The sequence below is a fragment of the Phaseolus vulgaris genome, chromosome 1 (assembly GCF_000499845.2).
Source record: "Phaseolus vulgaris cultivar G19833 chromosome 1, P. vulgaris v2.0, whole genome shotgun sequence".
Classification (NCBI taxonomy): domain Eukaryota; kingdom Viridiplantae; phylum Streptophyta; class Magnoliopsida; order Fabales; family Fabaceae; genus Phaseolus; species Phaseolus vulgaris.
The window spans coordinates 42,618,569-42,644,324 of record NC_023759.2 but is presented as its reverse complement, the minus strand read 5'-3'; the positions used below and the strand labels follow the sequence as shown (position 1 = coordinate 42,644,324).

At 28.7% G+C, this 25,756-nt stretch overlaps 1 protein-coding gene and 1 non-coding gene across 2 annotated transcripts; one reads left to right on the top strand and one right to left on the bottom strand.

Annotated features, from left to right (window-relative positions):
* On the bottom strand, positions 1–5,563 carry LOC137814371 (short-chain dehydrogenase TIC 32 B, chloroplastic-like). The gene is made up of 8 exons (XM_068617071.1): positions 5,289–5,563; positions 2,032–2,263; positions 1,836–1,915; positions 1,590–1,743; positions 1,393–1,471; positions 924–1,008; positions 778–824; positions 1–682 (listed from the first exon to the last, which is right to left on the bottom strand). Exons 1-8 carry the CDS (start codon positions 5,404–5,406, stop codon positions 509–511), a joined length of 969 nt encoding a protein of 322 aa, XP_068473172.1. The 5' UTR covers positions 5,407–5,563; the 3' UTR covers positions 1–508.
* Positions 5,564–23,520: 17,957 nt separating this feature from the next.
* Positions 23,521–23,592, top strand: TRNAC-GCA (transfer RNA cysteine (anticodon GCA)). The gene has a single exon. It is a non-coding gene; the product is annotated as a tRNA-Cys (tRNA).
* The last annotated feature ends 2,164 nt before the right edge of the window (positions 23,593–25,756 follow it).

The window sequence follows — 25,756 nt, the reverse complement described above, 5'->3', positions numbered from 1 at the left end:
AATTCAAGAAGACATGTCTCTAAAAATTTCTTAGAAAGGAAAAACTTTTTATAATGACACAACACATAAAACTAGTAGCACATGACTTTTGTTTTAACGTTGGATCGCAGACAATGAGATGAAGAAGATACCATATCCAATTCTACCATGGAACTACTAACACGATAGGAACAATACTAGAGGTCGAACACAGAAAGATTATGGTATAAACTTATGCTAATAACTGAAAAACAAAATTGATTGTAGCTACCTCTAACTTCTGGATAGTAAGGATGAGATTTTGGATGAAGTGAAGAGTTTGATGCAAAAACGTTTGGATGCAAAGAAATGCAAACACCTCCTGGTTGCTCAGTGAAGAATGAAATGTTTGGAAACATCCTCATGAGAGAACGACAAATTGTTCATATTACTGTAACGTGCTTTTTATTGCATGAGCAGCTACAGTTTTCATGGACTGCAAGAGGTTTTGTCCTTAATTAAGGACGAAAACTTCAAGCTGCAATCGTATTCAGACTTTTGAAATTGATTTGATCAACTCGTTACTGAAATCCCAGAGTTTCTTTGCTAGATGTTTTTTTTTGGCATGCGCACTTGGCTTGCGTTGATTGCAATCATCAAAGTACTTCCCAGTTACACCTTTCACGCTTGGATGGAGAGCAACATAGCATGTCGTGGCTGCTCCCTAAGATTTTCATTTTTTAACAAATTAAGCCATGATTAGTGACATTATATTTGGACTTCTGAACCATTTCAAATGTAACATTACCTATAACATACCTGAGGGACGTTCTTCCATATGTAAAAGGTGAAGATCTTCAGGAAGTCTGCAACAAATCATGGTATGGTGTTACAAAGGAGTAACTATTAAAAGTGCATCATCTACTTCTGTAGTTTTTGTTTGTGTTTGAGGAGAATTAACATACGCATAAGGTGAGAAGAATGTCTCATAAGAGGTGTCATTATCACTCCTGGATGGACTGAGTTGGCTGTGATGTTCACACCCTCTTCCTGCACACAAATATCAAGTTACACGCTCAATTTTCCAATCCATGGTATCATCAAAGAAGGAAAAAGCCTTTTGCCAGTTTCTCTTATCAATATGATCAATTGCCAAAAACAAAACACTAAAACAAAAGGCAACCAGCCAGTGCAATACATTCATTCTGTCACGTTATTTTGAATACACTTTATACATTAACTAAAATTTATTTAAAATATAAAAAAATTTGTGAGTTTTACCTCGTATCAATGATTCAGTCATTTATCTTATAGTTTTTAATAGTTTTTTTTTTATTCCTCTCTTTCTTTTCTCCTGTGACATTATCACTCTGATGAGTTGTTTGTTTATTTATTATTTTCTACATAGTTCGGAGAAACACATAGATGGATCACCTGCAGGCGATGAGAAAGCTCATTTGTATGCAGTATGTTAGCTAGCTTGGACTGTCCATAAGCCTTCTTTTTACCATAACTGAAAATTTAAGGAAATAGTCACAAAGAAAATGTGATGTTCTACTGATCAAAATCAAAATCACTGTCATAATGCAGTAACTTGAGGCCAGATGCCATTGGAGTCAAAGTGAAAATACCCTTTTCGCTCATTGATCTTATTGAATCTAATCCCCTTTCTGTAAGTGTAGTTATGGGCAATTGATGACAGATTTATGATCCTGCCCTCTATTCCAGTGGCTTGTGCAGTTTGTTTCATTTTTTCAAGAAGCAGGTTTGTCAACAGGAAATGACCTGAGATGTCAAAAAAGATGAGAAAAGACAATACTTTTACTACCACAAAGGAGTAAACCAAAGAACTTCATGCAAGAATCTTGAGACTTCACCAAGATGGTTTGTTGCAAACTGCATCTCAATCCCGTCCTCTGAGAGTTTGAAGGGGCAGAACATCACTCCAGCATTGTTTCTGACATGAAAACCCAATGATATGATCCATACTAGGAAATGTAACTCAAAGACATTAATGAACTCAGAAATTGAGAATAGATTGAAGGTGTGATGTGATATTAAAAAGAAACCAACATTAAGATATTGAGAGGAAGATCAAGAGCTATGAAGTTGTCGACGAAGGATGTTACAGAATTGAGTGAGCACAAATCGAGCTTCATTATGTCGACTCGTGCAGACTCATTCTCTTCTAGTATACGTTGTTTAGCTTCTTTTGCAGACACCATGTTTCGTACTGCAATGATCACATGAACCTTTCGAAGTGCCAACACTCGTGCTGTCTCCAACCCAATACCACTTGCTCCTCCTGAGTCAGAAACAAGGAAAATTTTTTATTCATCAATATGATACTTTAAAACTACTTGGCGACTACACACCATCCAACAAACCTGCTTTGCATCACGGTCAACAAAATCCGGAAACATAAATATTTAGAGGGGTGTAACAGATGTATTGGAAGTATTCGCTTTGGTGCAACTAAAGACATGGGCTTGGGTTACTTCTAAGTCGCAGGATGCGATTTTTTCCTTCTCTGATTGGTGTGTTGATCATTTGGTCTGTATAGTGATGATGTTTTGATGTTTTGTTTGGGTATAAGAGTGAGGGTTGTAGGCGGTTCTTTTCGAATTTATTTAAGTATTTAGAAGTTGGTGAGGTGTGTGTTGTGAAAAAGGTTAAAGGTCATGTGTTTTGTATAAGGGTTGAATCACCCCTAAAGTGACTCACATTTATTCATTGTTTATTGCTGATTGTTTATTGCTGATTAAAAAAAAACAGAAGGTCACTAGTTAATTTTTAGTGGCATATGTGTATTTATCATAATTTATGAACACCAATACAAGTTAACAGTTTATTTATACAAGTCAAAAAATAATTTATCATATTGAATAACACATTATTTCGATTTCAATTGTAAAGAAATCTTATTAATTTAGAAATAGACTTTAATTCTAATTTAATTTTATAAAACTAATTTTTAAGATGAGATTTATACATATTATATATATAAAATCGTGAATCCTTTCCTCCTATTTATTCTTCTATTGTTTGTCTTTTTTATTTAAATTATACTATTGTTAGTATTTTAGGTTGTGTGATACACAAATAAATTATTATTTTATAGAACTATAATTTATAACAAACAAATATTTTGAAAATATGAATTATTTTTTAATTTAAAATTTTAATAAATATATATTTTAAACATGTAAATTATTTTTTAGATTTACTATTGTGAGACATTATTGTTTTTTTACTATTGATTATTTTTTAAAGAAAAACTAAATTCAATTAGAAATAAAATGGAATGAAGAAATTGAAAGAAATAAATTGCTAAAAAAACTAAAAAATCCTCCATAAAATAAAATTAGTTTTAGAAAGACTCTCATTGAAAAAGTAAGTTCAGATTTGTAATACAGGAATAAACTAAATTTGATAGCTTTGACAGCAAGTCTACATATTTTTTTAAAACCCATTTAATACTTTACAATTTGTTAATTTTGTGATTAGGTTTGTATTATTTATTAGATTTATATGATCTTGATTTCTGAAAATGTGATACATTTACTTGCTTTAATGTTTTAAACTTTATTTTAATTTAAATCATATTTAAAATCACAAGCTTTAGTATTGGCGAATGATTAAAGCTATTTTTAAAATAAATAAAGCAAAATTTGCTTTAATTTTTTTTAAAACATATTATTATAATTTACTTATAAAAGAAAATAATAAAATGCTTATTTAATCTTATAATTTTTATTTTATTTTATTTTTTAAATCAAGATATCAAATTTAAATTAAAAAAATGTTACTTTCTTAAGGTTTCAAAATTTTCTTTGGTACATAAGTCCAATAGATAAAAATGTTAAAAGCATTGAAATTTTAAGTTGTTAGATTTCTTTACAAATATAAATTTCCATATTTTATGATAATGAAAATTATAAATGAAAATATAAAAAGTATATTAAATTGAGAAAATTATCACTCATTAAAAAATATTATAAATTAGCAAAAAGGAACAATTATTTCTTAAAATAAAATGAACTAAAAATATAATTTTTAGTCTCTAATGGAAAATTTACCAATCTTAATCTTAAACTTTTTATTAATATGTTTGCTTTTGTCATGAACAATTTTAAATTCTTATTAATATTTTTAGTTATATATATTCCATTAGTCTCTCAAATAATGTAATAAATCATTGGATGATCAACGTTACTATCATCAGTGTGAACGTTAATATTTGTTGACAGAAAAAAAATATATTAACAAAGACATGTCAAATTTTGCTTAGATATTGAAAATAATATTTGAAACTATTAAGTAAAAGAAAAATACTTTTTTTATTCATACACAAAATATAGAAATGATTTTTTGAACAAGACTCTTCCGTATTTTATTTATCAACTTTTGTCCTACGGACAAGGAGTGGTGGTGGGACATGAGATTAGTAGAATAAAGAGAGAGGTGGAATTCATATTAATTTTGTATTATGATTTTCAAACCTAATTAAGAGTGAAATACGAAAACAATAAAATAAGAGTAGAATCTCCCTTTTCTAGTGGAAAAAGATGTTTTTGATACTCTAAACACTAAAAACATTCACTTCTCAGCCTTTAGAATAATATTATAATATTTAAATTAAAAAATAAAATAATTTAATTAAATATTAATTTATAATTATTAAGCGAATGTATTTACTGTTTGATCTAAAAAGTGATTATGAATATGGAAAATTTAATTTTCCTCCACCCTTCTAACATCTAATACAAAAAAAAATAAAAATATTTTAAAGAGTATTGATAATTTGACAGACAAAAACACTTATGTTTTAGTGTTGTTTCTTTGAGACAGACAAAAACACTCATTTTACAACCTATTAAAATGTATTAAAATGGAATGTTTGCGTATCTTCACCTCATGTTAACAAGCAATTGCTTCACAAAAAGGCTACTTGCAATATTTTTTTTTTTCACAGTACACCTACCTACGAGTTCAACATCAATTCCATTCGCGCACAAATACTTTAAGAGCTGGGTTATTTCACAACTATATCAGAGTGAGTTAGTTAAACCTTAAAGAGATAAAGTACATATACTCATTCAAACTTCACCCTGCATATTGAAATATGCAGGTTCTTGGTATCAGATAAAAAACTTTCACACACAGAGAAGATCAAAAGCTTCGATGAAGATGGAGTAATGTAGTAGCTAGAATAATCTAAATTGTTTCTAATATATGCACGCAAAACATGAGATTGTGATGGTGCAAGGAAGGAATAACATAAACATATATAGAAGAAGATTCTGATTGATATGTGTGTTAAAACTGACCTGTGATAATTGCAGTGAGGTTGGCAGCATCAATTCCTTGGGTAACTTGTTCTGCAGTGGAAGCTGATCCAAAGCCACTTGGACCAGCCCTCCCTGTTACTAACGAAAGACCCACCATGTCTGAATAAAATGTGAAACCGCAAGCTATTCTGTTCTGAGTTATGACACAAATTGAGCATTGTCTGAGAAATATATATAGAGAGATGGAGGTAGGGTTGTATTAAGCAATTGCAGACAATAGTTATAAAAAGTTAAAGCTATAATGAAGTTGGGGCAGTTGCCAAACGTAAATCCTTCTCTAATTTAGAACTGCATTTAATTATGAGCGGTGAACACTGTTCACACATTCAACCACTTTCCTACCAATCAACTCTTCTTCATTTATGGTCAAGGTGCCTCAAAACTATTATAGTTACTTCTTTTTAAGAACTTGTTCAACACGCCATATAACACTAAAATTAAAAAACTTGTTTAATCAATATACCTGCTTAATTACAGTGCTCTATGACATGCTTTTTCAAGGAGCGTCTAGCTTCCAAACTTCTTATATCTTATTTTCAAAATATACATCAAATTACATTGTATTGTTTACTTTTCTTTAACTTAAGGTAAGGGTTTATTTATTTCTCTTTTATATTTATTTTTGTCTAGTCGAGTTTTATTACTAATGTCAAAAGTAAAAATTCATCAAAAAACTCTCGCATCAACTTAGTCAAAATATAATAATATATAAATATTAAATGAATATAAAATATTGAGTTTATGAGAAGTATTATCTGCAATTATATTTATAGACTCGAAAGAAATTATTATAACGTTATTTGTAACCAGTTGAATTCACATTAGTGTTATTAGCCGTAACACACAGGTGTGTTCCCGCGACGTTGTGTACATCTGCATTTTTTAGTTTTTATTTTTACTATTATTACTAATGGGAACACAGCGCACTGTGTATGCTTTATACGCATTGATGATGTAAAATTAACAAACATACATAAATAATGTTGGATGAGTCGAAATTGAAAAGTAAAAATTAATATGTAAAAGAAAAATGATGAATTGATTAAACAACCTGTTTTTTTCTTCTTCTCTAGTTTAAGTCTCTCTTCTTCAAGCTTTTTCTCTTCTTCCACTGATAGTTTTGAGATTGGAGAGTGTGATGATGTTACGTTGAGGATTGACTTGATGGTAGATATAAAAGAATAATGGCTTTACCAAATAATATAGTTGCTTGAAATAGAGTGAAAAAAAAGTGTTTGGAACTGAGTTATTTTATTTTATATGTGAGATTTGGTGAAATTATGCTCTCTCTTTCTTCTTGTTGTTACTTTAAAATAAGAAATAAAGGGAAGAGTGGAGAAGTTAGTCTCTGTATAAAAACTGTATATTAATATTAATTTAAAAATTAATAAATAATTTTATTTTTCTACCAGTAAAGTGAAAACAAATAAAATAAAATTTTAAAATTAAAAAACTGCTTATTTAATAAAGAAGAATATCAGTTTAAAACATAAAAGTAATCAATGTCTCCACCCTCCTACTAGTTAGGTGACAATAAAATAAAATCAACGTACCAATCTCTCTATTCCTCCTATCAGTTAACTGAGAACAAATAAAATAAAATTAAAAAATTGTTTTATTAACTTCTAAAATTACAAAATGTCCAAATAACCAAAATAAATTAATAAAACAAAATATTAAGAAAGGACAAAATAGAAAAGCAATTTAGAGCAGTTAAAGAGTGAATTCCCTTTATATAGGTATATAAGGTATATATATATATATATATATATATATATATATATATATATATATATATATATATATTTAAATATAAATTCAGGTGTATTCTTATGTAGGAGAGATATGTTATTGAGTTTCAAGATATTTGAAGAATGAGAGAGATTAAATAAGAGAAAAAAAAATTTAAAAACTGCTCTACATTCAAAACTGTTTAACTGTTTTAAATAGGAGAATCAATCTCTCTACTCCTTTTCAGTTAAGTGACCACAAATAAAATAAAATTAAGGTACCAACTTGCCAGTTAAGTGAGAACAAATAAAATAAAATTAAAAAATTGTTTATTTAATAAAAAAGAATATTAGTTTAAAACAGAAATGTAACCAATCTCTTCGAGTTAGTTAGATAACAACAAAATAAAATTAACTACCAATCTGTTCACTCTCCTGTTAAGGGAAAACAAATAAAATAAAATAAAATTAAAAAATTGATTTATTAACTTCTAAAATTATAAAATGTCCAAATAAGCCAAATAAATTAATAAAACAAAATATTAAGTAAAAATAAAATATGAAAACAATTTAAAACGTGGAAATTTTAACTCCATTTATATATAGGTATAATAGGATTATTATTTATAAAATATGTAGTTAACTGCAAGTTATTAATAATCATATTGCTCATGAATACTAACGGCTACCCTCATTCAGGATACATAGTACAATATACAAATGTAATAAAGTTTTAGTAGTATACTTTTTATTTTAAATTTAGTTTTAATATTTTACAATAAAAACGAGAAAAATAATGGAACGTAGAATAATAAAAAAGGTAAATAATTAAATTTACTAATTGAAGATTATGTTTAAAAATGACATATAGTGTTTATTTTTCTATTCTGGTAAAAGAATTATATGATATTACTGAAATTTAACGTTTACAATATAAAATGGACAATAAGATAAGTTTCCTAAAAAGTTTTTTCAATTCATTACGAAATAGTAAAATCAAATATCTAATCCGCAATCATATTAATTCAAATCCATTCAAGTTGAAGTTGATTTTAATAGATTAGTTTCAAATCAAAATTCATATTTTTAAGATTTTAAATTCAATTTAATTAATTGAAAATAAAGAAAGTAAATCTTCAATGTAAAAATTATTTGATCAAGATAATTATTTGTTCGTTTGAGTTGGCACATTTATACCCACTTTATTAGAAAATATGTCTTTGGTTCATTCATACTAAGGCCAAGTTAAATATATATGAATTTTATTAAGAAAGCATGGCAAAAATAAAATGGAGATTTGGAATGGAAAACTAAGAATTGTGGAAGAAAGTGATAGAATCCAAATATCGGTTTTGGAGGGACATGACAAACACAAATAACAAGAAGTACGTGCCTTGAAGGTGGAGAGATTTGTCCCATATTTGAGGAGAAAGGAAGGAAGGAAAGTGGTTGATGGAAAACATTTATTGGAGAATAGGGAAATGATCAACTATTGAGGAGTGGAATCTACAATGTAGGAGATTAGTTTGGATGGGATAAGAATTTATACAAGTATTAATAAGAAACAAACCAAAAAGAGAGAAATAGATTTTGTTCAACAATGGAAGAGTTCAACTTGTTAAAAGCAAAACCATTGTAAAAGCATCAAATTCTAAAGCTAATAATATTTCAAGTACTATATATTATAAACCCTTTCATTGTTATCTAAATTAATTTAAAATTCAAACAAATTTGATTTAAAATCTAAATTTTAAATTCAAATCATTTTGTTGAATTTGGATGGGATATTATATGAATTAAATATTTAAAATTTTAATTTTTTTATTGTACCCATTCTACGAAAATTTAACCTTTTTTTATTTATCTATAATTTAATTAAACACTTGTTTACTTTATAAAATACTAGGGAAAATACAGACGCAATCGGACTAATATGTCCATATTTTTCTCTTTTATTCAATTTTTGTGATGATAGAAGTATAACATACATACATAAATAATTTTGGATAAGTTGAAATTAAAAAGCAAAAAATGAAGTGTAGAAAGTGATTAAAAGTAGAAATTAGTTGATTTTATATATGAGATTTGGTGTGAAAATGTGTGAAAATATGCTCTTTTTGTTGACTTAAAATAAGGAACTAAGAAAAGATGTGTGTGAATCATATAAAGATTGTATATTAATATTAATTTAAAAAATTAAAAAATAATTTTATTTTTTTAAGTAATTTATATAAAATAACAATATCTCATTGTATTAATAAAATGAAATATATTAAATAAAGATAAAATCAGAAAAAAAAGTTATGTATACGAAAAATGGTTATTATAAGAAATCCCCTTTATATTTTATATATATAGGTATAAATATAATTTAGTAATTTTTGGTAAGCAAATTACCTTAAAATTATTTTTGTAAAATGTATTGTATTAAAATATAAAGGAAAAAATAGATATAGTATCATAAACACCATCATTTTCATTCAATAATTAAAATTGGAAACCATTACCGAGGCACAATAATTTTGTTGAAAATAATATCAACAAAATGGTTATAGTAATAAATTAAAATTTGATCCAAACACGTTATTCCACATTTATTGTTAAATAATTTAAGATATTGATGATCTCAACACACATGGTAGTAGTCACTTAGGTCGGCTAAAACAAATTACAATATTTAATGCTCTCTATCTATCCTGCTAAAAGCTCCCTTCCCAAGGTGAAAGAAAACTAATTAATCTCATAAATAATTATTTAGTTTTTAATTTCATTTTCACTTTAATTTTAACTTATATTATTACATTTATTTTTCAATGAATTATATTGGTAGACTTCAATTTTATGTGAATTGCGACCTATACCAAACTACCTTAAATTTAAGCGTGATACATATAATTTAGAAGTTGGACCACACAATAGAATACGGACCAAACAGTCTAGAATACGACAATACAATGAAGTCAAGTGAAGATAGTTGGTGTTGTTTTTATTTGTTTTCCCTTCTGGGAAGGTAAATAAATGAACCACACAAGAATCCTCCATCCCAAAAACTTTATCATTCAAATTTTGACATAAATTCACTCATCATTCTTATTCACAATGCTCCTACTTCATCCAAACTAGATCATGGTGCCATATTTATATTTAAAAAAATCACATCCTTGAGATTGTCACCATGTTTATCTAGATCAAGAGGAACTTAAAAGGAAATGTTTTAAAACCATATAAATAATTCATTCAAATTATTATAATTTTATTAAAAACAAATACATCTCAAAAATACATTTAACTATTACAATACAAATCCTACGTGTTTATATACAAATTTAGAGTTTTTCAAAGCATTCCTAATATATGATTAGAACATATAGAAATACAACTATTTACAATATAAGTTTCAAATCAACACCCTAAAGCTCTTCAGATCCTCCGACACCTGTATGGTCATTTGCTCGTGTACGTAGTACAATTATCGTAGTTCAAACACAACAAAAAAATTAAGAGTAAGCTAGTGAAAATATAATTTCATAATATGCACAATTAAATCAAAAGAGAAAACTAAATTATATTAATCAATTTCTCAATTATTCAATCTTCTTGAAATTCCAACGTAAAACAATCACATAGATTTCACATGGATCTATACATCCAGGATATTCAACAAACATAATAACATCTGACGCCTTCAGAAAGACACGTATTAAGTAAGTCCTACCAGAGACTAACATTTGATCCAAAGTTACCAGCATCTCATATGTCACAATGTGCATGAACTCACACATCAACTTCTTACCACTTGATATCTTAGTCTATTTAATTTAGATTACCAGTGAAGCTTAAATATCTTTGTTACCACATAGGCATCAATACTTAATACACAACACACATCAGTTCATACATTATCGCAAATGTATGAATTCAATAATTCAATTTCATACCATTTTCATCATACAGTATCATTCAAAACATTATCCACAACATTCAAAAGTCTATTTAACATGAAAAACAACACTTAAATACTATACCATCAAAATATAATATTTTTACAATTTTAAATAATATATAAACAAACAACACAATATATAAACACACAACATCCCTACAAAAGAAATTGAATATTGGGACCACATCCATATCTTCAAAATTTAAGGGCCTAATGCAAGTTATCTAAACAGAACATAAATAATAAGTTTCATATAGGTATATTTTTAGACTCTAAACACTAACCCTAATATGTTATATGTACTATCTTCTCTAAGATCAAAATCTTCACCATAATTTTCAAATCCTAATTTAGAATTTTAGTCATTCTTCTCGTGCATACTACTACATAATTTGTGGTTATTATTGTGGATCGTGTTCCATTTGTACCTTTTTCTCACCTGTTCACGATTTGTCGCTTGTGTCCGTGCTCGCATTCGTGGTTCATCGTGATTCCTAATGAAGTTTGTGTCAACCATCTGTGTTTTCTTCTAGGTATTAGTATTTGTTTTGCTAATGCAATGCCTCATTATTTTAATATGAGAATAACTTTCAAATTTAATAAATTGGAGATAATCGATGATTGTTATTCAAATTGTTTGTGTATATTTATAGTGATGGATTACTATTATTATTGTCGTGGTGTGTTGTGTTGTATAGTTTGGGAGAGAAGTTATACGAATTGTTTTTTCTTATTTTTGAGAAAATTTATAGTATCGCAAGCGCAAGATTGTGACTACTTGGCTTTTTTCTTGGTTTGTTGCCTTTGTAGTCATACTTTTTTTTTGTTTTATCTCTATAATCTGTTTGAAATAATGTATGTGTGACTTTAATGCATAAAATAATTCTTGTGGAGGCTAAGTTTTGCTTTAATTGCATTTTAGGCTGGACCAAAGTAGTTGTTGGCAAGCACCATTCTTTCCTTTCTTCTATAAAATGCCCATTTTGTAAGGTTTAGTTAAATAAATTTCATTTTCATTGAACACCAATTTTTTTTTTAACAATTATGTTTATTATCTCATCCATCTTATTATTTTGTTTGTTCTTTTTTAGATCCCTAACAATCTTATTCCTTGTTTTGATACAAATGAGTTTATTAACACGATCAATGCTAAAATGAGATTGAAGAAACGCCTTGCGGGAGATGGTCGTAGGCGTTGTGGCCTCAATCCGAACGGTGCAAAAGAGAGCTTGTGTAGAGGATCTACGCACTTGCACTTTGGATTAAAGGAGGAATTGCAATATCGATTACTGCAAGCAAGCAAACCAGAATGAACAAGAAAGGGATCTTGATGAACCCTAAAACTAAAGATGCATAAGAAGAAGATAAGCTGTTAAAAACAGATACGAAGGTAAGGTAAAAATATTATTTACTTCAGTCAGTAAATGATGTAATTACAGTGGTACCCTTATAAAGGGAGCATGGGCCAAAGGCATGGGCCAATGAAATAAACTAAACCTAACAACCCAAAGTAACTACCTACCTACTTTATCACCCCCCCTCAAGCTGGGAGTAAATATTTTTCATTCCCAGCTTGGATTTAAGTTGAGTAAACAAAGTTGGAGCAAGAGGTTTTGTGAATACGTCGGCAATTTGCAGAGAAGATGAAATTGGAAGGAGTTTGAGGAGCCCAGTAGTGACCTTTTCTCTGACAATATGACAGTCGATTTCAATGTGCTTGGTACGCTCATGAAAGACTGGATTGGAAGCGATTTGGATAGCAGATTGATTGTCACAAAAGAGAGTCGCTGGTTGAGTGTATGGAATTCCAAGATCTTGGAGAAGGAAAGTAAGCCACTGTAATTCACAAGTGGTAGTGGCAAGTGCCCTGTACTCAGCCTCGGACGAGCTCTTGGAGATAGTCTGTTGTTTCTTCGATTTCCACGAAATGAGAGACTCTCCCAAAAAAATGGAGAAGCCAGTTACGGATTTTCTGGTGTCAGGACAGGTAGCCCAGTCCGAATCACTGTATGCACGTAGATGTATGGGGCTGTTGCGGTGAAGGAAGATACCAGAACCCGGATTGCCTTTGAGGTAGCGGAGAACACGAAAAACAGCTTGTTGATGAGCTTTAGTTGGAGATGAGAGAAACTGGCTGAGGTTGTTTACACTGAAAGTGATGTCTGGTCTTGTGTTGGTAAGATAAATAAGTCTGCCAATCAGACGACGATATGTGGAAGAGTCTTTCTCAGAAAGGAGAGTGCCTTCAGAAGATTGCAGTCGAGAGGAGTGGATCATTGGAGTAGGCACTGGAGCAGAATCTAACATTCCTGTCTCATGGAGTAGATCCAGAACATACTTTCGTTGACTGAGATGTAAACCACTGCTGTTTCGAGCAACCTCAAGTCCTAGGAAGTACGTGAGGTCTCCAAGGTTCTTGATCTTGAATTGTTGATGTAGTGTGGCAGTAATGTGATTGATTTCCTCGATATTGTTTCCAGTAAGTACAAGATCATCAACATAGACAAGGATAGCAGTTAGTTTGTTTGTATCTCGTTTCAAAAAAAGGGAATGATCGGCAGAGGATAAAATATAGTTATGGGAAATGAGAAAAGAGGATAACTTAGCATACCACTGTCTTCCGGCTTGGCGAAGTCCATAAAGAGATCGCTGAAGTTTGCAAACATGTTGAGATGTAGGGACAGACAAGCCAGGAGGGGGTTGCATATACACTTCTTCGTGTAGATCGCCATGTAAAAAGGCGTTGTTGACATCTAGTTGTTTTAAGTACCAGTCATTAGCAGTGGCAACCGCAAGCAAGAGTCGTAAGGTAGTGAGCTTGGCGACAGGAGCGAATGTATCGAGAAAATCAAGACCTTCGAGTTGAGTGTAGCCCTTGGCTACTAAGCGTGCCTTGTAGCGATCAAGAGTGCCATCAGATTTGTGTTTGATTTTGTAGACCCATCTACAACCTATTGTTGTTTCCCTTCAGGAAGAGGAATGAGCTGCCAGGTATGATTGGTCGTAAGAGCATCAAGCTCTTCTTGCATCGCTTGCTGCCAACAGTCATGCTTGGAGGCCTCATTATAATTGCGAGGCTCCGTGTGTGAGGATATAGAAAGAATAGTGTTTTTAAAAACAGATGATAAAGCTGAGTAAGAAAGAAATTTGTGAATAGGGTATTTAGAACTTACATTGCTTGCACTTGGTATTTGAGTGTGGAAATCCTCTAAGTACGTGGGTGGTCTGCGTGGTCTATTGGACCGTCTAGGTGGTGTTCTAGGTACGGTTTGAATTAAAGAATTATCCTCATGTGGAGTAGTATCCTCATGTGGAGTAGTATCCTCATGTGGAGCAGTATCCTCACGCAAAACAGTATCCTCAGGTGAAGTATTTTCATATTCAAAAGTAAGATCGCAATTGGTATCATAATTTGAAGGTATAGGTAAAGATAAACTGTTGGGACTGTCATTTTTATCATTTTTCGACATGTAGGGAAAATGATTTTCGTAAAAGATTATGTGCCTTGAGATCTCAATACGATGATATTTTAGATTTAAGAAAATGTATCCCTTTGTATGAGCAGGAAATCCAAGAAAAATGCCATGCACAGACCTATCATCTAACTTTTTTCTATGTGCAGTAAGTGTGCTAGAGTAACAAAGGCATCCAAAAACACGTAAATTAGATATATCACAGGGTTTATCATGTAGTTTCTCATATGGGGCAATGTTTTGCAGCAAAGGAGTAGGAGTACAGTTAATAAGAAAAGTAGCATGTTGAACAGCAAAGTCCCAAAAAAGAGAAGGTAAATGAGCTTGAAAGATTAAAGCACGAGTGATATTTAAAAGGTGTTGATGCTTGCGCTCAACAATGCCATTTTGTTCAGGCGTTTCAATGCATGTTGTTTGGTGAATAATGCCTTTCGAGGAAAAGAAATCTTTCATAGAAAATTCAGGACCATTGTCCGTACGAATGATTTTAGCAGTAGTATGAAAATGATTTTCAATGTAGGCAATAAAACTAACAATCTTTTGTCTAACTTCAGATTTTGCATGTAAGAGAAAAGTCCAAGTATAACGAGAAAAGTCATCTACAACAGTCAAAAAATATCTGAAACCTTGCATAGAATTTTTAGAACAAGGACCCCAAATGTCCATGTGTATAAGATCAAAAACAGCGGTAGTTTTCGAAGTGCTTAAAGTAAAAGGAAGTTTCTTTTGTTTGGCACGATTGCAAATATCACACAAATGTATTTTTCCAGAAGAAATAAAAGGATATTGAGTTCTCAACACACGTAATCTTTCATCAGAAAGATGTCCCAGTCTATAGTGCCACAAATTAAAGTCCTTAGAAATGTTATGAACAGAAGGAACAGTGTTAAGTGTGGCAGAAAAAAGGAAAATGGCAGAATTAAACATGTACAAGCCAGCTTTGGCACTAACTAAACCAATCTTCTCTTGAGTTATGCTGTCCTGTATAATACAGTGGGTAGAGAAAAATATCAAATGGCAGTTCAGATGCAGACAAAGTTTGGAAGTAGAAATCAAATTGAAAGAAAATTGAGGTACATACAAAACATCTTTAAGAAAGAATTTTTTATTGAAAATGACAGTTCCAGAATATTCAGCATACACATGATTTCCATTGGGTAAGTTAATGAGAATAGGTTTGATTTTCCTATAAGCAGTAAAAGCTGATAAAGCAGTGCATACATGGTCTGTTGCTCCAGAGTCAAGAATCCATAAATTTTCAGTTTTAATTGCAGAATTTAAAATGGTATTACCCGTTGAAGATTGCTCAAAAGCTTTGTGATTTGAATCTGCAGAGAAGGATCCCACTTGATTTATTTGGGCAGCACCACTGTTGCTATTTTGTTTGAACATCTCAGATAAGATCTGATATTGTTGAGCTGTAAAAGGACTGTCTTTGTGTTCCTGTTCTTTTGCACAATGCTCAGAAAAACTATCATCAGCAGCAGCAACTATCATATTATTAGCTTGGTTATTTTGACCATTACCATAAAACCTATATCCAGCAGGATAGCCATGTTTCTTGTAGCAAGATTCAATGGTATGGCCACTTCTATTACAATAGGTACAATGTTTTCTATTTCCACTATTTTTTAGGGTTCTATTATCTTGACTGGGAAATCCAATTTTTCTAAAACATGTATTCTCAGAATGTCCAAATTTACCACAGAAGGTACAAACAGCAGAAGTATTCACATGTTTAGTGTTAGCACTATTGATATTCGAAACAGGATAACTGCTAGCTAATTCTTGTTGAACCACAAGGGAGAAAATTTTCGTTATAGGGGGAACAGGATCCATCAGCAAGACATGGGATCGAATGTTGTGATATTGATCATTTAGACCCCTAAGAAACTGCATAGCTTGATCCTCACATTTTCTTTGACATATGATAGAGGCAACAGTACATGTATCTTGATGAGTACACAGAGGATTAGGCCTAAAGTTGTCTAATTCATCCAAAATAATCCTCAACTTAGTGAAATAATCAGTCACGGATAAATCACCTTGGTTTAAAGAGGCAGCCTCAAATTGTAAATCAGAAACCCTAGACAAATTACCCTGAGAATACCTAACTTTCAAATCATTCCAAATATCCAGTGCTTTTTCCATCCATACAATACTTTGTCTAATAGGTATAGAGACAGAGTGGACTAACCAAGATGCTACCATATTGTTACATCTGTACCAGGAAGGGTAAGAGGAGTGATCCTTCGCCGGACAAGGGTGCGTTCCAAGAACCAACTCAATTTTGTTTTTTGCACTCAACGCCGTCAACATGTAGCGACTCCAGGAATGGTAATTCGAAGGTTCCAGCAGCGGCGACACTAACGGTGTGGCTGGATTTTCGCTAGGATGCAGGTACAGGTAACTTCCGATTGATGGGGTCGACTGTTCCGTTTGAGTGGGAGTTTTGTTTTGTTCTTCCGCCATATCTGTAAGGAAAAACAATAAGAAAAAGAAAAATAGAAGGGCGTGAAGCAGGAACCGATTGCGAAAGAAAAAGAGCAAAAACAAGAAATTGAAACAAGAAAATCAGAGTTACGCAGCAGAGCTCTTCAATCGAAGAGCTCTGATACCATAACACGATCAATGCTAAAATGAGATTGAAGAAACGCCTTGCGGGAGATGGTCGTAGGCGTTGTGGCCTCAATCCGAACGGTGCAAAAGAGAGCTTGTGTAGAGGATATACGCACTTGCACTTTGGATTAAAGGAGGAATTGCAATATCGATTACTGCAAGCAAGCAAACCAGAATGAACAAGAAAGGGATCTTGATGAACCCTAAAACTAAAGATGCATAAGAAGAAGATAAGCTGTTAAAAACAGATACGAAGGTAAGGTAAAAATATTATTTACTTCAGTCAGTAAATGATGTAATTACAGTGGCACCCTTATAAAGGGAGCATGGGCCAAAGACATGGGCCAATGAAATAAACTAAACCTAACAACCCAAAGTAACTACCTACCTACTTTATCATTTATTACAAAGGAAATGAAGTGCCTACTACAAGTATCTAATTATGTTTGTGATTATTTTGGATGTTACATGTAGTAAAGCATAAGATATAAATGATAAAATAAGTTGAAAAACATTTTTTCTAATCGGAGTTATCTCTTTGCAACATTGTGTCTCGTTACCAACATCCTTCTCAATTTTCTATGTGCCATTAAAAAGATATTTATTATGAACTGATGGTGCATATAGAGTTGTAACTTTTTTCTATATATGAAAGTAATATTTTCTATTACAAGTATAATTTTAGCCGTCATAAAAAGAAGGTGCAAAATTAAGAATATGACATATTTTAATATTTTTACTATGATATATCTTTTAGAGTTGTGAATCTGTCACAAAAAATCTTCAAATTTTCTATAGTATCTAAAACCGTCATAAAAAATCTATTTTAATCGTCATAAAAAATATATATTTTTCCATTAATAATGAAATAATTAATTTAAAATTTAAACAAAGTTTAGAAAAATTCAAGAAGAAAATGTTTTTATTATTATTTACATAACACTTTAATACTATATTTTATATTTTATTGTTTCATTAGGAGTAAAATATTTTCCCACTAATTGAACTAGTTTTAAATAGTTATAAATACTATTTAATTTTAAAAAAAATACCTACATAATATATAAAATATTTACAAATGTGAAAAACAGTTTAATTGAGTTTTTAGTCATTAGAAGTGTGTCATTTTTTGCAGCATGAATATAATACTATTTTTAGTCTCTTATCAAAGTTTAAAATCACATTTTTATGTTTAATAGAAACTAACTAAATGTAATTTCAATCCCAGTTTCATTGAGGGGTTTTTTTTACTACTGTGTCTTCATGCTACTTGTCCACCACCATGATCCAAAACTCAATAATCAATGATGGAGATGGAGGAAATAAATGTGAAATTGCCATGAAAACATTTTTATAAAAAAAATAAAAGTGAAAAAAATGCAGGATTATGGTGATGCAAAAACAAAGTATCTGAGGTTGGGAGTGACCACATATTAATGGAAAACGGTGAGAAAGCTTTGTTGCATTTTGGCACTGACGAGTGACTATGACTACACTTTAGCTACTTGCAAGAATAGTAGGAAAATTTATGATCTTGGTGTATTTTTATAGACAAATCATATTCCAATCCACAGTTTTAGTTATTATTTTAATTAAATTAAAATCGTATTAAAAAAGTTGACTTCATTCTTTTTACTTTATGCTTGAAAATAAGATTTTATTTTCAGTATGATGTCCGCATTCAATGTCTTAGAGTGATTAAATTTTAAATATTAATTAATTTTGAAGATAATTTTTAAATATTTGTATTGAAAATTGAGTCTATATTTTTTTAATATAATAATAAATCATATTCAGTTTATAATTGTTTATATAATTGAGTATCTCAATTAATAATGGATTATCTTGATCAAAATTAGTTTTTATAAATAATTGATTATGTTAAACTAGTTGAAAAATTAAAATTTTATAAATAATTGGTTATGTTTAACAACCCTAATACAAACTGTATTCTGATAAAAATATTTTCTGATTTACATGAAAAATATAATAATTAATTATATTTAATTATAATAAATTATTTGAGTCAATAATAAAAAATAATAATATTTCAATCTTCTTTAAAAAGGAAACTATTTCATTATTTAAAAAAAACCTATTTTCAACTAATCACAAAAGTTTTATTTTTCCGAAAAGATTTCTTAAAGAACCAAGATCATTAATTAATATTGAAAATATTAAAAGTTTTCTATTATAATTATTTTGAGGAATGTTTGTATTTCAAGTGATATTTTTTTTCTTGTTATAATTATATACACCAATAAAAAAAAAAATCTTGTTATAATACACCAATGAAGCGTGGTTATAAGTACTTGAGTCTTTTAAATATGTTGTGTTCTTTTTAGGGGAGTTTTCAATAATACTTGTAAGATTTCATGTTTTAACTGTATAAAAGTTCTTTTAACTAAATAATGGATCAATGATGTTTGAAATAATTAGGACGTAAATTTTTATGGAATCAACGAATATAAAAATTTATATGTTTTTTTAATCTTAATTAATTTTGTTCATTGTAACTATTATTATTGTTTATTTTTATACTTTCATAAAAAAATTTAAGAACATTTTAATAAAAAAATGACAGTTTTTTAAACCACTTCAGTGCTAATTGTTGTTAGTTACACTTTATTTTACAAATTATGCATTAAAACATGACTTTTTCAAAGTTATACTTCTAAGGACAACTTATAGTGTAAGTATATTTTTTAATATTTATTATATCCATACATAATGAGAAAATTGACACCAATTTTTATAAATTGTCATAGGAATGTTTAAATTTTAGTTAATCCAAAAGCTCTTGGAATGGTTGAGAGAGCAATGTTGCAATGGGCACCCATGAAGTACAATAAAAAAAAAAACTTACAATCACACCATACTATAATCAATCATGCAATTCATTTAATTCTCCACATGCTTATGCGTTTCCTTCAAATACCACCAACACCAGAAGACTCCAAGATACATTAAACATCCTTTGTATTTGAATAAAAAAACAAAACTAAAGCTAACTCTATTAAATATGATTTTTGTCTTATGTTCTCATTTTAACATTTAGAAAGAAAGACCCTCTTTCTTCATGTTGAAGAAAAAGGTTGAATAAAAAAATTATAAATAAAAATAAAACTAATTTAATTTTTTGTTTTATAAGTTATTCTCATGTACAAAGATAGAAATATCTTATTAACTAAAAAAAGTAAGATGAGTTATGTTTCGTACTTTGTAAAATATGTTAAGTACCGTCATAATCTTCTTTGTCTTTATCAAATATCATAATAGAAAAATATTTTTAAGATGTCTCAATAATCAAAAGTTTTATATATAAGCATTTATAAATGAGAAGAGATAATATTAATCCATTAACTTTAGCTAACAGATGACGGTTGGACTTTGTAATCGAGCGGATACTTGTTATTAATGATTATCATAAGTAAAACGGCTTAATCAATTAATTTTAAATGATAAACGATTATTTATAGAACACTGAATAACAATTATATGACTAATTCAAATGACTCGTTCACTATCTCACTTGATTAATCTATAAATACATACTCACTTCAGGAAGTACAATCTTATCTTCTCATATTCTTAACTCCTACACTATTAAGGACTTACCATCTTTGTGATCCTACTGACTTAAACATCGGAGAGTCAATTGTCAATTTTAGGTGGACCTCCCTCTCTCCAACTAAAAGCTCGTCCCCTGAGAAACATCTTGTCCTCGTCGAGTTGCACTCTCAAATTCATTTTCGATATAAATAATTTTTAACTTACAAAAATCTCCATATTTTTTTTTTGTGAAAGCAAAAAATACAAGTGTTGATTATTAACGACTTTGTCATTGACTTAACTCTTCATCTGTCGAGTATGTTTGGATAAGGGTGTCTAGTATTTGTGGGGATAGAAATGCAATGAAAGTTTGAAAATAAAATGAAAGATGCAAAAGACACAATTATATAGGGATGGTTTGTAAAAAAAATATACTTTTTATAATTTATATAGTGTGGATTTGTGAAAAAAATATACATAATATTGTGATATTATATGTTAAATATAAAAGTATTAAATTTTTTTCTAATATAAAAATATAATAAAGTAAATAATTTAAATTTTAAAATATATTATTATTTTTGAAATATAATTTTATTTATTTATTAATATTTTATAATAGTGTTTTATTTTAACTCTAATTTATATTTTAATTTTTTTTATATCAAGTTATTTTTAAAATTACTTTTTAAATTCTCTTCTCTTCTTTTCTCTCCTTTTCTCTCCTTTCCCAATCTCTCTTTACATTTGTTTTTCCAGTTACATAACATTTATTTTTCTATTTGCAAAATTTAAACTCAGTATATTTTTCAATATCATCCAAACCTGTTGATAATATATTATTTAAATTATTTTAAAAAAATATTAATTTAAAGAACTTTAAACTATAATCTCCATTGCACCATCATTCTCACTTATCTAAACTTTACAAAAAAGTTAAAAAGACCTCGTTATTTAATTTATTAGTATAGTTATATTAAGCGTCTGTTAAATAATCTCTTTAAAGTCATTTTTTCTTCTAATGGTACCATTCTCACTTATTTATAATATTTGCTTAATGTGATTTTTAAAGAATTTAATATATATACACATGTATATACTAAAAGAATGTATATTATAATGCGATTTAACAAAGTATATGTGTGTTTCTTTTCATCTTTACCCAATCTTTTCATTAATTAAAATTTGACTAAAAGGAAATGTTGAATTCATGTTCAATAGTCTTTTTAACGAAAAATCAAACACAACTCAATTCACTGAAATAGTGAAAGAAAAATAATTTCTTAAACTATAAAAAAATAAAGTACAAAGCTTACAAATATACTCTTATTATATAATTTTTTAAAACTTAAGACATTTCAAAGGTGTTGGAAATATATGTGTGCTCAATATTCTATTATAATGTAGCTATTATAATTTTATAATACGTATATTTTTTAGCATAGTATTTATTTAATAAAATCATTAATTATAGTTTAAGATTTATTAACTATGATACTAGGAAATATAGTTTTTATAGTTTTAATTGAAATCGTTTTTAGGGTTATTAATAATATAATATTAAAAATTACCATAAATAAATATGTGATCACATTTATTAGACAAATATTAATATATCTCACTTATTAAGTTATATATTTTTTCCTTAGTTAATAGAAAAATCTTAATAAAAATATATTTTTTTAAACTAAGATTGTCATGTTAATCAACCAGTTGTTTTTTTTATATATATTTTAATTTTATAATACTATTTTCCTTAATCATGGTTTATAATAAATTTAAAATCTTTGTCATGATAAATTGAATGAAGAAAGAAAAGTATTTTTAAATTCAAAATTATAAAGGATAAAAGAAAATATTATATTTTTTTAATAGTGATGGAAAGTGAAATTACTTCATACAATTTGAATAATAAAAAATATTTTTAGATTTTGACTTTAATTATTAATTTAATTTTAAATATGTGAAATCATACAGAAACTAGTGTTATGAATTTTGTTAAAAATAATAATTTTGATATTTAATTATTAAATTACAAAATTTAATGTGATAAAATACTTTATTAATTTTAATTTAAATATTCTTATACTATTTTCTAATACTAAATTATAATATGAAAAATTATAAAATATTTTGATTGGAAGAAAATCTATAGATTTTGTCAAAGTTATTTAAATTTTGATAAGCTAAATTACAACGACAAGACAATCGAAAGTAACAAATTGAGTTACATATAAAGATGATTAAAAAATATATTAAGAAGAAAATATTTATTCATTAATGAGTCTAGTGATTATATATTTAAAATCATATTTTTGTTTCATCTGTCCCTAATACTTTTATATTTATTCAATAACATAGCTTATTATATTTCATACATATTTATTTAAATCAATATCAGTAGATTAACTTTAAATCAATCTCAATCTTATATCTTGTTTTGTTCACTATTTTTCTATTAATTTATTAAAAATCATTATTTACTGTCATTATTCTCAACTTTTAAATTAATTAACCACACTTTAAAAATAAAAAAAAATGAAGTAAATTACTATATCTCGCAATAGATCTTATTTGAAAAGACAGTCATTTTATTCTTCTGCATCAAACTAAAGTTTATTATACCGAGAACATTACATTTTTTAAAGGGCACATGTTAATTTGAACTTTTTATAAGAATTAATTGTATTTTTATCATTTTAAATATTCTTCTTATTTATATTTATTCCCGTATTTAACTTGAATTTAAATATATTTATTTCATACACCGATTTATACTAACAGTTTATTATAAATATTTCAAATTATTTTGATACATGTTAGTATTTTAAAAAGGATATTGGAGAAAAGAATAATAATTAAAATAAATTTTTTCTTTTACAATATCAATAAAAGGGTCCATAGCTCAGTGGTAGAGCATTTGACTGCAGATCAAGAGGTCACCGGTTCGAACCCGGTTGGGCCCTTTAAGTTTATTTTTATATTTATAATTTTTAGAAGTATTCTTAAGTTAATTATTATTTTGGAATATAAACATATATATTTATTGTTTTATCTAGCAATACAGGGTTAAAATGTGTTGCGCGTATGTAATATTTAAAATAAATTAAATAAATATTCCAATTTTTTATTATTGTGTCTTCAAAATTATTTAATTTTTTATTAACAATAAAAATAAATGAAAATTGGAGAAATTTACTACTACTCTGCATTTTTTATATGATTTTTTTCATCAATATTAAAATGGTGTTGATCAACACGATTTCACTTACAAAATAACTTAATTTTTTAGAAGTAAAATTGTGTTTGGCAAACACGATTTATATTGATTCTATTATACAATTTATTTATTTCATTAAAATGAAATAAAGATTCCACCAATTTAGTAACTTTCATCGAAGACGGGAGTAGTTTTAAAACATGAATTTTACAATTAACTGTAGTTTTTGTTACATGTATAACTATTATTATGTTAAGATTTTACAATTCATATAAAATTTCATTTAATTTTATTATGACTAAGAGCTTAAAATATACGTTTAAATTTTTAAAATACTAAAAAAATTACAAATTTATTAAAAAAACGAATCTCATATTTTATAAATTTTACATAGATACAAAACTTATTTTAAAAAATAAATAAATATACTAATATATGTTTAATATAATATACAACGCAATTAAGAACATGTGTTTAGTCAAATGAAATCATTTTATCCTAAAAGATGATATGATTAACTAGGGTGCTTCTCCCCGCACCCAACAAATGGCTTTTTGCACCCGTCAGTTTTGGAAAAGACCTCTTTATCTTTTTTAAAAATATTTCCAGATTACTCTTTCCAGAATATGTTTGGAAGATACTTTCTAAAACAAAATGTGTTCTGGAAAGAATATTCCAGAATGGTTTGTTACCTAATGGATTTCCTATTTTGGAAACACACTTTCCTTACAAAAAAATCCTAATCTGAAAACAACTTTTACTTAGGAAACTCCTAATTTTGGAATCACAAAAAATTATCAAAAATAATTCTGATATTACGAAGAATGTAAGGGTGCAAGAAGAAAAATGTATGGGTGCAGGAAGAAATATTCATAACTATTTCACCCCTACATTCTTTAAAATACCAAAATTATTTTTTCACAGTTTTATGTAATTATGGAATACATGTATCGTAAGCAAAAAGTGTTTATGGAACAAGAATTAGTAAGCAAAAAGTGTTTTTAGAATAAAAAATCTGGAAGATAAAATAACATTCTGAAATATATTTTTTTATTCTGGATTGATAAATCCAGAATTAATAAAATATGTTATGAAAATATTTCGTATTTTAAAAGGGGTAAAACAATCTTTTTTAAAAATAATGCGGTGCAGGAAGAAATTTGCTATGGTGCAGGCCAACTATATTTCGGATGTTAGCCCATCAGACCCAACTTCTTTGGTGCCGTCTCTGCCCAAATATTCAAGCTCTACGAGGTTTAGGAGTTCGGTTGGTGTGGCTTTGGATGTTGTTAGCGTTGGGGTGGACTTGTTCTTCATTACTTGGGCTAGTTTTCTTATTTGTTGTGGATACACCCACTTGGTTTCTTGACAAGGCAGATTCTCCCTGCACCATATCATTTTTAACTAGCACCCAATCACACATAGTAAAAGTCCAATCTACCCTTAATAAATCATAGGAAAAGTCCAATTTACCCTTAATGAATCTTAAAATGTGATAGACACCCAATCTTATGCATCCAACCCTATTCTTCTTCTTGTTCATTTGTGCTTGAAGCAGCAACTGCAGCCACTCTCAGCCACCGTCATCCACCGTCGTCTCTCTTGGTTTCCTTCACCATCAGTGAGCTTCATCATCGCTGGCAGAGCAGCAGCCGCCACCGTCAGCTTCTGAAGTCGGAGAAGAAACCATCGTCAGAGAAAGGTACTCTGTCATGCCTACCGGATATTTTTATCCGTAATTCATTATTGACTTCCGCACGTTTTTATCCGTAATTTACTATTACATTTCGGATATTTTTATCCGCAGTTCAGGACTGGGTTCCGGATATTTTTATCCGCAATTGAGCACTTGACTTCCGGATTTTTTTATCCGCAGTTGTGGAAGAATGACTTCTGGATATTTTTATCCG

Bases quoted from the DNA above. Each gene is read 5' to 3' on its own strand.
- LOC137814371 (XM_068617071.1), bottom strand. From the start codon at position 5,406: ATGGTGGGTCTTTCGTTAGTAACAGGGAGGGCTGGTCCAAGTGGCTTT. The intron at 2,264-5,288 runs GTCAGTTTTAAC...TTTCTGACTCAG, and splicing joins CCTCACTGCAATTATCACAG to GAGGAGCAAGTGGTATTGGG. The intron at 825-923 runs GTATGTTAATTC...GATTTGTTGCAG, and splicing joins ACATTCTTCTCACCTTATGC to ACTTCCTGAAGATCTTCACC.